Here is a 12917-nt window from a genome sequence, read left to right as displayed (position 1 = left end):
TTAATTGGATTTGCAAATTATTTTGCTGTCGATGACATCTTAGCAGGATCCTATAGTTTATCATTGGATATTGGAACTTTTCGTTAATTTGTTGAGCGACGATTGCATGATATCAGTACTACTCCACGATAAATACTCCATAGCTAATTAGAGTTAGGTTTCACAAACAATTAGGTGTTAGATACTCTTCGCTGAGCTAGAAATAAGTAGGAACCACTTATTTGCGAATATTGATTCTGAGAATTTATTTAGCAGGACTATAAAAGTGTAATATTATTGAAATGATTCTATTCAAGATTTAATGAGTGCCAGATATATACGAGTGAAGTGCTAGACAGTTACTCTATCGAAATTAAATTTTACTGGACACCTATAGTTGCATTAATGTTTTATAAATAGCTTATGCCTGATAATTAATGCAATTGTAATGATGAGCATTTTATTTTGTCATATCATGATCGACGATTATTGGTCACCATTACACTTTAGAGTATTTTTAATGTTCGAAAAAATAGTACTTAATACATACGATCCAAGCAAGAATTGCAGAAATTTATGCAAATGTATTCTTGAGGCGTATTACAAAAATTTTCTGAAACTATATTTTGATTGAGTATTTGTATTACCAGTGCAGTTTCTATGTGTTAAAATTGACTTTTCGGCTACTTGTTGCTATTTCATGATATTAAATTTTGGAACTACTAGAAGTAGTCGTTGTAAAACCGATTTTCCTGTAAACTGACTCTGTTAGTCTTTTACAATATTTCCGTAACAATGGTAATGCTTACTAGGTTAGATAAAGCGTTATGCGTGGGTTTCTTTAGTAGTTATGGTCGTAATAAACGATCAATTCGACATTTTCAGCTGTAAATGCTTATTCAGGCTAAATAACAAGTCAATTTTACTAATGGATCTTGTACTAAATTCCTTAAATTCCTCTGTTTGTGTTCTTGCAAAGAATCATAGCGAGCGATAACGGCTAAAATAGTTGCATTAATTTAAATTTAATCGATATGCAATCGTAGAGCCTAAGAATATTGCAAATTTATAATACAAAAAGGCTTTATATGTTGCATATTATTATCCTGAGTTATCACTAAAAATATTATTGAAGGTTTGTACGGTTCTCAATCTGCACGGGGCAGAAAATTAAACTCATAGTTACATTTATTATAAAACAAATTATCAACTCCTACTCTCTTTGAGGTGACTGTATGTGTAGAAATGATTGTACAGCATAGATAGCAATAAGTTTCATTTATACTTTTATTAGAATATCTTATACGAAAAAAACATTGCTGTACAGGAGGTTTAGATAAAAGAGAATGCTTTATTGAAGACAGTAGCTGAGATTCAATGAGGTAGTTACTTTAGATCTGTGTAAGCTGCCATGAGTAACGTGTGATAGTACATATACTATGACTAGGACAACTAATGATGTCTGAGATAGAAACCGGCGGTATTTATAGCTTTTGTGATAGAACACATGCAGAGAACAGGATTGTGGAATTAGATACAACGTACACCATTACAGACTATGTAATAGTAAATGATTTTCGAAAATTGGGAAGGCTGTAAGTACTGTTAATAACTAAATACTATAAGCTTATTTTGAATATGGTGCAAAAAACTGTAAAGAATTCTTTGTTTAAGCGCAAAGCAAATGTCTATATAAATGAACATATTACAGTTATAGTAAAATCTACATACGCTACAACTTACCACAAACTAAAATCGTGAATCAATCCAAAGTATGCTAGAGTTCATGCTGTAACGTAACCATTTATGTAATAAGATAAATAATAAAATTATGAGAAGACTAAATCCATAAATCTGGTCCTTAAACAACGTATTAGGAAGTAAATCTGTCTAAGAAACCCTGAAAATCCTTGATCCTGATTCTATAAATTCACGGTGATTGGTACACCTTGAACTTTATATTAAATAATAAACTTAAAAACTAACTTTGTTAGACAATATGACGAGTTTATAGAAATTTTTGCAGTCGCTAGAAGTTATCATTTGTATCAATAGTGTTTTAAATCCGTGAATAGTTTTATAACTAAATAGCAAAAATTGATACGTTAAAATTTAAAAATATACATATTCGATGATTAATACAAGGCAAATAGATTAGATTATACCCATTCACGTAAATAATTTATGCTATAACATACAATCTATCATCCCTATTAATCTATCATAAGCACATGCTAATTTACAGTACCAAACAAGCACTACTGTATCAAAGCTTAAAACATCTAAATTATAAACTATATCATAACTTTTAACGTCGTTGTGTAACTAAATATTACTAATTTTTTTGTAATAATTTAACACTATAGCACTTTTATATATCTAAACTAGATGAAGCATATCAAATTTCCATTCTAACTGGGCCCATACATACCATCTAAAATATACTTCAGGCGAAGAATCACACGCATACCGATATATCACACATCGGTTATCTTCAATTTATGCTAGGTTTAAACGAATAACTGATACTTAAGAGAAGAACTAGATTTCATTAACGAAAATAAGTTATAATTCGATAAAGTGGTCACCAAATTGGCCTAGAATTAAAGTTACGAGACTATGCAAGAAATAATTCAAGTTGTGTTCGTAAAGAAGACCAGGATTGTTGCACACAACTAGGCAGCTTATCAAACTAAAGATAGAAAGTTCTTGATAATTTAATGGATAAGCCAATTCATACAATAGAGTGAAGTTTTAAGGTTATGGGACTATGCAAGGAATAGCTCAAGTCGTATTCGTATAGTAGACTAAGATTAATGTAAACAACAAAACAGTTTGTCAAAGTGAAGACGGAAGGCTCTTAGTACGGTAATTTAATAGACCAACAAATTTATACAAATAGAGTGCAATCAATATTCTTGATGTAGTACTTTTAAGATATATAATTACAAATTCATGACTATATAAATGCAAGTAATGCAATACATTCGAAAATTTATCTGTGGATAATACTGTATAATTTAGCTTAAATTTGTTTACGAAAATCTTATCTCTTTAATTTTGAAACATTAATTACATGAAATCGCTAGTAATGTCTATCCCCATAATATAAAGCATGTCATTCCTAATTTTCCTTTTTCCTGTTTTAAATTTTACAGTTTATGAAACTAAAATATAGATTTCATGATAAAAACGCAGTCATACATAAAGTACTGTACTACTTGATTCACCATTTCAAGCAGATTAGCATAAGATTACGGGATAACAATCTTCAATGTTGTAAACTTCCGTTACAGAGTAATTAACATGAAATCTAAATAGAGTACGGAAAAAAATATTAGAAAATTATCATTTACTATCATTAGTTTCAACTGTTAATAGACGTAACAAGTAAATAGGATATGTCATACAAAATTGTTAACGTCTATCAAAACACTAAGTTCCAAATTAAAAGGCTCAATGGCTACCTCTAAAATGTTAGTCAGTATAGTGGCTAAATATTACACGATAAATCACAACGATATAAAACACTATCCCAGGGTATTTCATACTATCCATTAAGTAGGAGATGATAGTTATGTAGCTTAAAGAAATTGTAGAATCTAATTAGCATAAATTTTGATATGATGGTCCTAGTGATGTAGTTATTTGCCAGAATTCTCCACTAAATCGATACTGATTCTCATTTAATATGAAGTATACATCAAATTATAATTTATATCCTTCCAGGAGCCTTATTGTCAAAGATTAGCTCTCGTAAGTTTCCGATTAAAGCAGAAAAGGTTGCTTTTATTCTGCGATTAATATAGTATTAAAACACTCGCTATTACTAGAATTTAAGTTATCAAAAGAGATTAATTACAATCATAGTGCTTAGCATCTAACCTATATACTGAAACTGAAATAGAACTAACGTAGCATAAATCTGATTGTAATCACGTACTGATTACGGCTGTTACCGTTTAATATTATTTAATGGAAGATCTGATTCATTAGAAGCCTATTCTACAACGTCTGTACTCTCTTGGCTGCAAAATCGCCAAGATATGCTAAATCCTTCACTTGTAGTTGAAAAGATTAACAATTTGCCGACCAATACATGGTATAAATCCGAGAACTGAAAGGATTTCTGCTATTAATCTGTCTTCATATTTACCAGATGCCACTTAATGTGCTCTACGATACGGCCAATTGTTAAATAGATCTTCTATTTTGAATATGACTTCGCGAAATAACAAGATTTTACCGTGCTGTTTTGTTTACTTTGAATTTCTTACCCTTAATTTTATTTCTCCCAAGCCTTATACGGAATGATCAAAATAAACAATTTCGGTTACTATTTACTGAATAAGAGTTACTTCGTATACGCACAGGTGTAACAGTTTTTAAATACGTTTACTACCGCCTTCGTCACTAAACATTTTAATAAATGCACTCTAAATTCAATCTCAGTCTTACAATTTAATTAAACCGTTAATTACTGCACGTAAGATTTGCACATTGAATTTACCGCGGTATTTCGTTTAATTATAGCATAATCGCCAACAATTTGATGTGCTCATCAATCTGTTAAATCTTTCCTTAGCCTTGTATAATTAAAGTAGATTAATGTTGTACGCCTTTATGATGCACTTTCATGGAAATATGAGACATAAGTTACCCTTACCAACATTCACTGCAACAAAAGTTGTTTTGTAGTTAACATATATTCAAGATACGATAGTCAAGCGTTTTATGCCCGTTCTCAGAAGGTACTAGAAAATCAAGAAACTTTGACAACTACGCGAGCGGCTGTTATATTTAACTAAATTCGACTGGGCGTGTCTGCATGCAAATATAATTACCCACTTTATATTTTTATTTTACTTATATTCCTATAATAATATTAATAAACGCCGATAATGCTTGCTTATTAGTAGTTCTTAAACTTATTTTAGAAAAGATTTGTATTTTTTCCGAGTAAAAATTGTTCCGCAGATCGATTAAGTCCTTGACACAGAAAATTTCACTAATCATTACGTGATGGCGACAGACAGTAAACCATTCGGGCTCATCATTTTTCTAGTTCTTGGTTTAACCCGAGGTAAAGTCGTGAATTAATATAAACTGATTATAAATTAAAATATTATATCAGTATAATTTAAAGTAATAATCTTTGAACATAGCTAGAAAAAAGGGCTGGAAACCTATTAGATTCTGGAGAAATATTTTGCTGATTAAACGTTTGTCATAATTTCTATTTCGATATCTTTTCGAATCTATTATTTTATTTCTAGTAAAGACTCATTCGCTTTACTATGTCGTTATAAAAGCTCTAACTTTATATCCATGAGTGAGAAAATGACGTCAGGTTTTATGTAATAGATAAAGCAATGTTGAAGTCATTAGTAATCTTATATATTTTGTGCCATGACTTCAGTACTACTATTGAAACTTAATTATAATGCTCATGAAAACATACAAATAAATACAGTTAAAATGAGCAAATTGATAGTCAAAAACGGAGAAAAAATATACGCAAGCATGAGAAGATGACTAATGCAAGTACTTAATAATAGTCAGAAACTACTTTCATAGAGTCCAAAATACTGTATCTTTTGCTTATTACCGAAGTATTTATAAAAGTGACTTCTATATTATTATAATTAAAATAGATACTATCCATAGGCGTTATATCAATGCCAATTTTCATATATACTCCTTTTTAAGAAATTATCGGTGCACTAAACTAAAAGTTTTCCTGTGATAGTGTTATATACTGTATTAGAGTAGAAATAACTATGTTAGGATAATCCTGTTAGACTATCCTTATTTAGTTAACTTCTAATTAGGATATACTGTGTTTTAATATAGTACTGACTTTTTATCACAGTGACACATATACACGAACTGAAATTAATAGTTATAATAGGAAATGCAAATCATCTACTTACAGTTCGAATCATTGTGATTGTAATTTACTTATGGTAGATTGTAAATTATCATTGAAATTTTCCGTGAACGGACATATCGTAATCTGACTATTCTGTATTAGTCATTACATGTCTATGTTCGTAAACATTGTTGTTTGCATTAAGGGAGCAGTAGCTAAAATTAATATCTAATTCAGTAAACGATTCCAATGTTAATTGTATTAACTATGACTCATGAACTACTGAGAAGAGTATATAAATGCAGTATGTCGTGTAATAAACGGGATTCTTATACTTAGTGTTTAACGTAAAATACGAGGCGTTTAAGTCTTTATGTAGTCTGCTAGTAGAGCAAGAGTGTTTGTGATAGTGAAGATATCGTTCCTTGATACGTGGTTCAAGGAATTGACTTATTGATCGTACATTACGTTATCTTGTTGCAAAGCTGTTTTGTGACATTTCCTCTTTTAATTGCGAGTCGAATTCAGTCGGAAATTCCTATCGTACAGAAACTTAATTATTGCCGAAGCCTGTACACTGTACAATGTAAAGTATATCAATATGTAAAGAAATTATAGAAACCGGCGATAAAGCATTTGAACAGGTCAATTTTGTCTCTAAGTGGCATTAGCATATATTACAAGAAACAGGGTTTGATAGTAAGCGATAAATACCTTAGATAGTTTAGTCAGCTTTATACAGTGGCAAACTCTTCAATTCTGAGGTTACATTAGCGTATTTTTGCTTTTTAAAAGCATTGCTTATAGATAGTATGCTTGACGGAGAAGAATTTGCATCCCTCCTCTTATTACAACAGTAAAAAGTGGCTATTAGGATTGTCATAGTTTCAGATAATTACAGTAGTAATTGAAGAACGCTAGCATTAAGAAGTAGAATAGTGCACTATGCTTATAAGCCAATTTCATGATTGCTGATGATGAAACTGTGCACTTATACTATTCATGCTATACTCTTTACAAGATCGAATTTTTTGTTGATTAGCACTTTAAAAAAGTAGATTAGATAGCTGATAAATTTATACAACAAATGACTCTATTAAGGTTTCAGATTCTAAAAATGATTCTCAATACCATCACTAATACTAATTACTGCACAATCACAATGTGCATCGTAACTCATCGTAAAACTTACTTATTTCCTTACTTTGAACATTAATGATGAAACTTGCAAAATTTACAAACATTCATATTGTTCGTTATTAAACCTTGAAGCAGTGGGCATGGAATCATGTGCTACAGTTTAATGGCCATAGGATAAATAGTAGAAAAGTAACACAATACGTCAGATTTTATAGATATCAGGATGCTTACATATTAATTGGATACTAGTTTGAATTATTACAAGGAGTTTAATAAGTTTTCTAATCGGAATTTTACAGTATTATTTAGCTTTATACTCGTAAATCTATTATACATAACATAAGCGCTACGCACCTGCTATAGGTAGTAGAACAACAGCTATTACATTGTACTTAGTTTTCTTGACAAAATCTGATAAGATAGAGAAGGAAATAATTAGTGCATTGCAATCACAGAAATAATTTCTAGTTCATTATAGCAGTAAGCATTATAAATTACAATTTTCATCATTTTTGTAGGAACAAGTTTAAATCTGAACAAAAACAGCAAATGTAAAATGTTAGGTAACCGTATCGAATGAAATATATGTAGCAGTTTATCATCTAACAAATTTAATTCACCTCAGCTGATAAAAAAAGTAAAGCTTTGATTTATTTATTAGAACCAGTTACTCAACTTCGAGCTAGAACTATCTGTAATCATGTTCAAGTTACTTGGTACCCACCTTCCAATCAGCGGTATTGCTCATTTTTAATTCATTACTGGATTCAATATGTAATAATAAGCAGATCCAGTAAAGGCGATCCCAAGTGGAGTACTGCCTGTAATTATGGTAATCGGTCAACTACTTATGCTTGCACTATTCCAATCAATCGAAAATGGAATGATGCAACATTCAAGTTCAAGATTGAGGCTCTTGCTAACAACAAGCTTAATTCAATCAGCGAAGTTTATATATTATTTTCAGCTATGAAATGTAAGATTTAATTGATAGTCAAATATGCAGTAAATTTCAATTACTTACCGGATAGAAATTAAAGCTGTAGAAGTGGCATTGCAATCTTATAAATGGAATCTTCCGAGCCATTATTTTTGTTCTCGAATGACAACATAATGATCATTAAATTTTTTCTCCGATACTAATAGTATGTTTCTTACATTAATAATACAATTAATATGATATAGTGTAAAAACCCTAATCCTAATATTACATGAATTTCTAAGGCTCTAACAGAAATTCAATTATCTGCATACAACCAGTTACTAAATAGAAAATTTTAAACAACGTGATTTATGGTAGCAGTTTAAATTTTTGAATATTCCATACATTTAATAAACTCTATAAAGCATACGCGTATATGCAAGAAATGCTAATAAATCTTGAGAATTTTTAATAACATATCTAATTGTAATTAACGTAAAATGAACAATAAATGTGCTGCATTATCTTACTCTATTAATGAATCTAATTTAATCTGTTTTGATGATTTGTTACTTAGTTACACCAAAAGCTCCAAGGAATTGCCATACCGACATCATCTACAATAAACAAAAGTTGTTATTGTGGTGCGAAGAACATGACACTTGCTTTGATGGAGTGGAACATCAATATATATTTCACATTAACGAAAAATTTTCCAGCGATCAATATAGACAGGTAACTATATTTTTATAGCAGAGAAAGATTAATCACAGTAATATCGACATCCATTTTGAAAGTATCTCTTCAAATATATAATAAGCAGAGCGGAATATGAATTGTGGCTTTCAGTAGCTGCGGGAATAAAAATTATGTTAATTTATAACGGTTATAACTGACATAAATCGACCTTAAGCTTTCTCTTGTAGAAATACAATCCACTGTAGTACTATAAATTTCCTAAAGACATTATTTATCCGAATTTAAAAGATATGCCAAAATATTTTAATAGTATAAAGTGAAGAAAGAAATAATGAAGGAGTTAACTTTTGCGGAAATTGGGTGCTCCAAGGATTGCTATGGGACGTTTATTTGGTACATTCAGAGTGAAATATACGGCGAACTAAGTAGTAATAGCAGCATCTTTAGTTTTGAAATAAAAAATGCTGGTATAACTGCATTAACAGCAGCCACAACGTCATCCCAAGATATAACGCCATCTATTGTTAATACAACTACTGTAACAAGTTCAAATATTGTCCATACCACTAATTCGATTAGCCCTACAGGTAAGAATAATTTACCAAAACTACACGTTAGAAAGTCAATTTTTTATCTATTCCAAATTATTACAAACAGATAGATGATTTAAATAATTTTTATGTATGCTGTTGATTTAAATTCGTTGCATATAAATCGAGAGTAAAATTGAAGTATACTCCATATTTAAGTTTCTCAAGTAACGATCGAAATAAAGTTCTATATTTTCTGTATGCAGGTCCATCTGTTAGCAATAATACGCCTGCCATAACTATGAATGATAATAATCAATGCCCTATCGAAAGTAAAACATCCATTCATCTCATAAAACTATCTGTGACACCCAATACGAAAATATTTAATAACTTTGTTTTGCAATTCCTCTTTATTGTAGGAACATCATCTACAGTAACCAATATAACCGCTACCATTGCATGCAGCCGCTTGTCGATTAATTGGCACCCACCAAAAATCGATAGAACTTACATAAAGTCCGTTGCATATCAAATTCGGTATCTTGTTCACACTCCAGGCTTTACTTTAGTCAGCAAATTTATTTGCAATATCACTAGGCAAACCAATTGCTCGCTACAACTACTGCCAAAATGGTTAGGATTTAATATAACTTATACAATCATAACTTCATTTCATTATCATAAACAAGCCAAATCACCATCGCTAATTCGCTGCAGTCACAAGTCTTCGAATATTTCATGTAAGTAGATTTGTGAAATATCTATAAATCTCTTAAAATAGATTAAGCATTTTATGAATTTATTACCATATTGATTATCACAATATCAGTTTATCAGATATAGAAACAAGTACACCTAAACAGATTCAACAATTTTTAGATACAATGAAGCATACTCAGTTTACACCATATAATAGTATTATCCTTTATATTTTCATCGCACGTAGGAGAGTTTTGGATTCCTAGATGTTAATAAGTTCATTGATTACTGTAATTGTGATGGAGGGTTCGAAGAGTCTGTTGATGTGGAAACTTTAGACATTTCACAATAAATACACGAAGTATTTACTAGAAAAAGGAATATTTATTGTAGAAAATAATAACGCTGCATTGTGGTAGTTATTGGTAGATCAGTCATGTACTGTAAGCTGTCGTGAAGTAATGTGTGCAGATACAGACACTAACAAATGCAACTAATAAATTTGAGACCGAAATCACCAGTATTTATAGATTAAGAGAAAGAACACACGCAGAGAGCAGGATTGTAGAATTAAATATGAAATTTACCATAAGCAGACACAGTAATAGTGAATAATTGAAGGAAACAGCGAAGGCCATAAATGCTGCGAATAACTTAACATAACGAGCTATGTTTGAGTGTACTGTATTTGAAATAGACTGTAAAGCTATCTATATTTGGTATAATACAAAATATCCATATTTTAATAATATGTCAAGACTACAGTGAAAATTAAACACACTACAGTAATACCACTAAAATCTATTAAAATATTTTAGTAAATTTAAAACATAAAGCTAAAAATTTAACATAGTCTATTACCGCATATTTCATCATAATTCCACTAAAAGTTATTAAAATCAATTCTTTTTTCAATTACGGTTAAACTGTGAACTACAAATATTAAAAATATCACTTTCGCCAATCCAACAACTGCTATATCCATGAATTTTGTCCGAAACAAATTAGCTGTTACCAACTACTAATGACACTCTTTAATACTATATCTTTGCTATTCACTCTTCTAGTTAAACCACAACCGCTTAAAAATTGTACTACTATCATTAGATATAATCAGGAAGTCGTAGATTTTATTTGCTTCAAACAGGCTACTTGTACAATCAGCTACTGGTACAATTTCTACCTTTTGGAAAATGATTCAACAACGACACCTAGAAAGGTAAAAGCAAACTTGCAGAGATCAACAGCATTGCTTACTTTCAAGATTTTTTGAATTAGAATTAGCATTAAATAAGAATGTATACAGTACAAATAGCTAATGTTTTGCTGAATAGATCGTTACTAGTTTCTAATATAATAAAATTTAGATGTTTTTAACCCTACTTTCTAAAATTTTTTCTTCAAAATGATGTATGCATACAGAGTTAATGCTATTATTCATTACACTGCGGCATTGTTAAAATGGATATATTTTTATAGGGCAAGATACTAACTAATGTGTGACAATTATTTTCTTTCGAACTTCTATACGAAAGTTTCACGTTAAAAGTACTACTATGAGAATAAGCTTCAAGCAACTTCGATTTAATACAGTCTATTTTTGGTACGCGAACAGTGCTAAAGCTAATATCACCAGCGACAATACAACAATCCAAGAATTTTATTTAGCCACGCTAAGTAATACAGACGATGAGGGAGGTATGAAATTTGTATAATGCATACGAAGCATTATCAAACTTTCTTCATCATGTTAGGATAGCAAGGAAAATTTTAGGAAGACAACAATTTCGTCGCTATTAACGGACTTTCATAAAATTTTTATTATCAATTTGTAAAAATAATTAGTTGTTATATTACAAAGTACAAAAATGTGTACAAATTATTTGTACTGCTTCGTAGCAAAAATAAATCTAATTTAGCAAATATAAGTTCTAATTGTACATCTATTAAATAATAACAATATTACACTGTAACTATTACAAATACACAACAAAATCCAAAAATGATAAAGGAATTTAATTGAAAAGCGCTCAATAGATTACTAAATCTAATATTAATTAATTAGTGAACAGAATATGTGTATAGTATTGTAAAACCAAATTATTATAATTGTAAGGTAAATTTAGGCAATCATTCTGCAACTCTAAATATAAATGCATACGAGATCACAAAGTGAAATATTACAACTTAGATCACAGCTCTAATATACCTAGTGCATTGAGAACATCGTGATAAAGTTTTGCGTTCTTTGTGAAAGTATATAAGCGCCAGTTATTTAAAAACAGAACCAATTAACTAGCAACTGCCAGAGAAACTAATGTGCATAATAATGCTATAGATAATCTACAGGCGTGCATTAGCTAAATGAGCCATAAATTATAATTTTATTTTAGCATTAGTATTTATACCTGCTATTTCTATAATTATAGCAGCACTAAACATTTATTACTTTTTCATCTGAATCAGCAGGTCTAACTACTAACGAAAGTACTCTTCTACCTGAATCTCGATGTCCTACTACTGGTACGCCTAGATATGCTTCTCAAGCAACGTTAGAATGGCAATACATCAGTTCACTTACTCTTATCCTCTTAATTATTATCCTCATTGCCTTATTTTTAAAGAAAAATTACAGAAATACAAAGAGCTCAAATGAAAATGTTACTAGTTCTGCATCACATATGATTGAGAGAGATTTGCCTCCATTACCTGATTCGATCTCATCAGATATAGAAAGAAATTCAGATTCTACTTCAAATCATCCCGAACCAGTTACGTATGAGCCCATTTATGATGGCATTCTATGCCTTACTTGAAATTTTCTATTCTGAAAAAATTTTATTTGGTTTTGTATATTATTTCAGGTTGTATTTTAGTTTGATTACCAAGACTGTAGTGCAATTAAAGTTTAAATGATTATCAGTATGTTAGTAAAGTTACTAGATTAATTCACTATAACAGCCCCTTGTAAATCTGCATACCAATATCCTTTTCTAATTTACGTAAATTAACGAATACGAGATTCAAAATTATTAATTAAGCTTCTAGTATACAATCTTAATTTCGCAATTGT

General features: G+C 30.2%; 1 protein-coding gene across 1 annotated transcript; it reads left to right on the top strand.

Moving 5' to 3' along the window:
- Window positions 1-5001: 5001 nt before the first annotated feature.
- TRIADDRAFT_60476 (uncharacterized protein) lies at window positions 5002-12660 on the top strand (the record flags this gene model as incomplete). Its single annotated transcript, XM_002116462.1, has 11 exons — window positions 5002-5062; window positions 7510-7554; window positions 7617-7728; window positions 7777-7967; window positions 8491-8648; window positions 8923-9199; window positions 9409-9474; window positions 9565-9661; window positions 10992-11063; window positions 11460-11542; window positions 12311-12660. 11 exons carry the CDS (start codon window positions 5002-5004, stop codon window positions 12658-12660), a joined length of 1512 nt encoding a protein of 503 aa, XP_002116498.1.
- Between the last annotated feature and the right edge of the window lie 257 nt (window positions 12661-12917).

The sequence above is a fragment of the Trichoplax adhaerens genome, genomic scaffold (genome assembly GCF_000150275.1).
Source record: "Trichoplax adhaerens TRIADscaffold_15 genomic scaffold, whole genome shotgun sequence".
NCBI classification, from domain to species: domain Eukaryota; kingdom Metazoa; phylum Placozoa; class Uniplacotomia; order Trichoplacea; family Trichoplacidae; genus Trichoplax; species Trichoplax adhaerens.
Note: the sequence above shows the minus strand (reverse complement) of the source record. Positions and strands in the feature narration are given on the sequence as shown.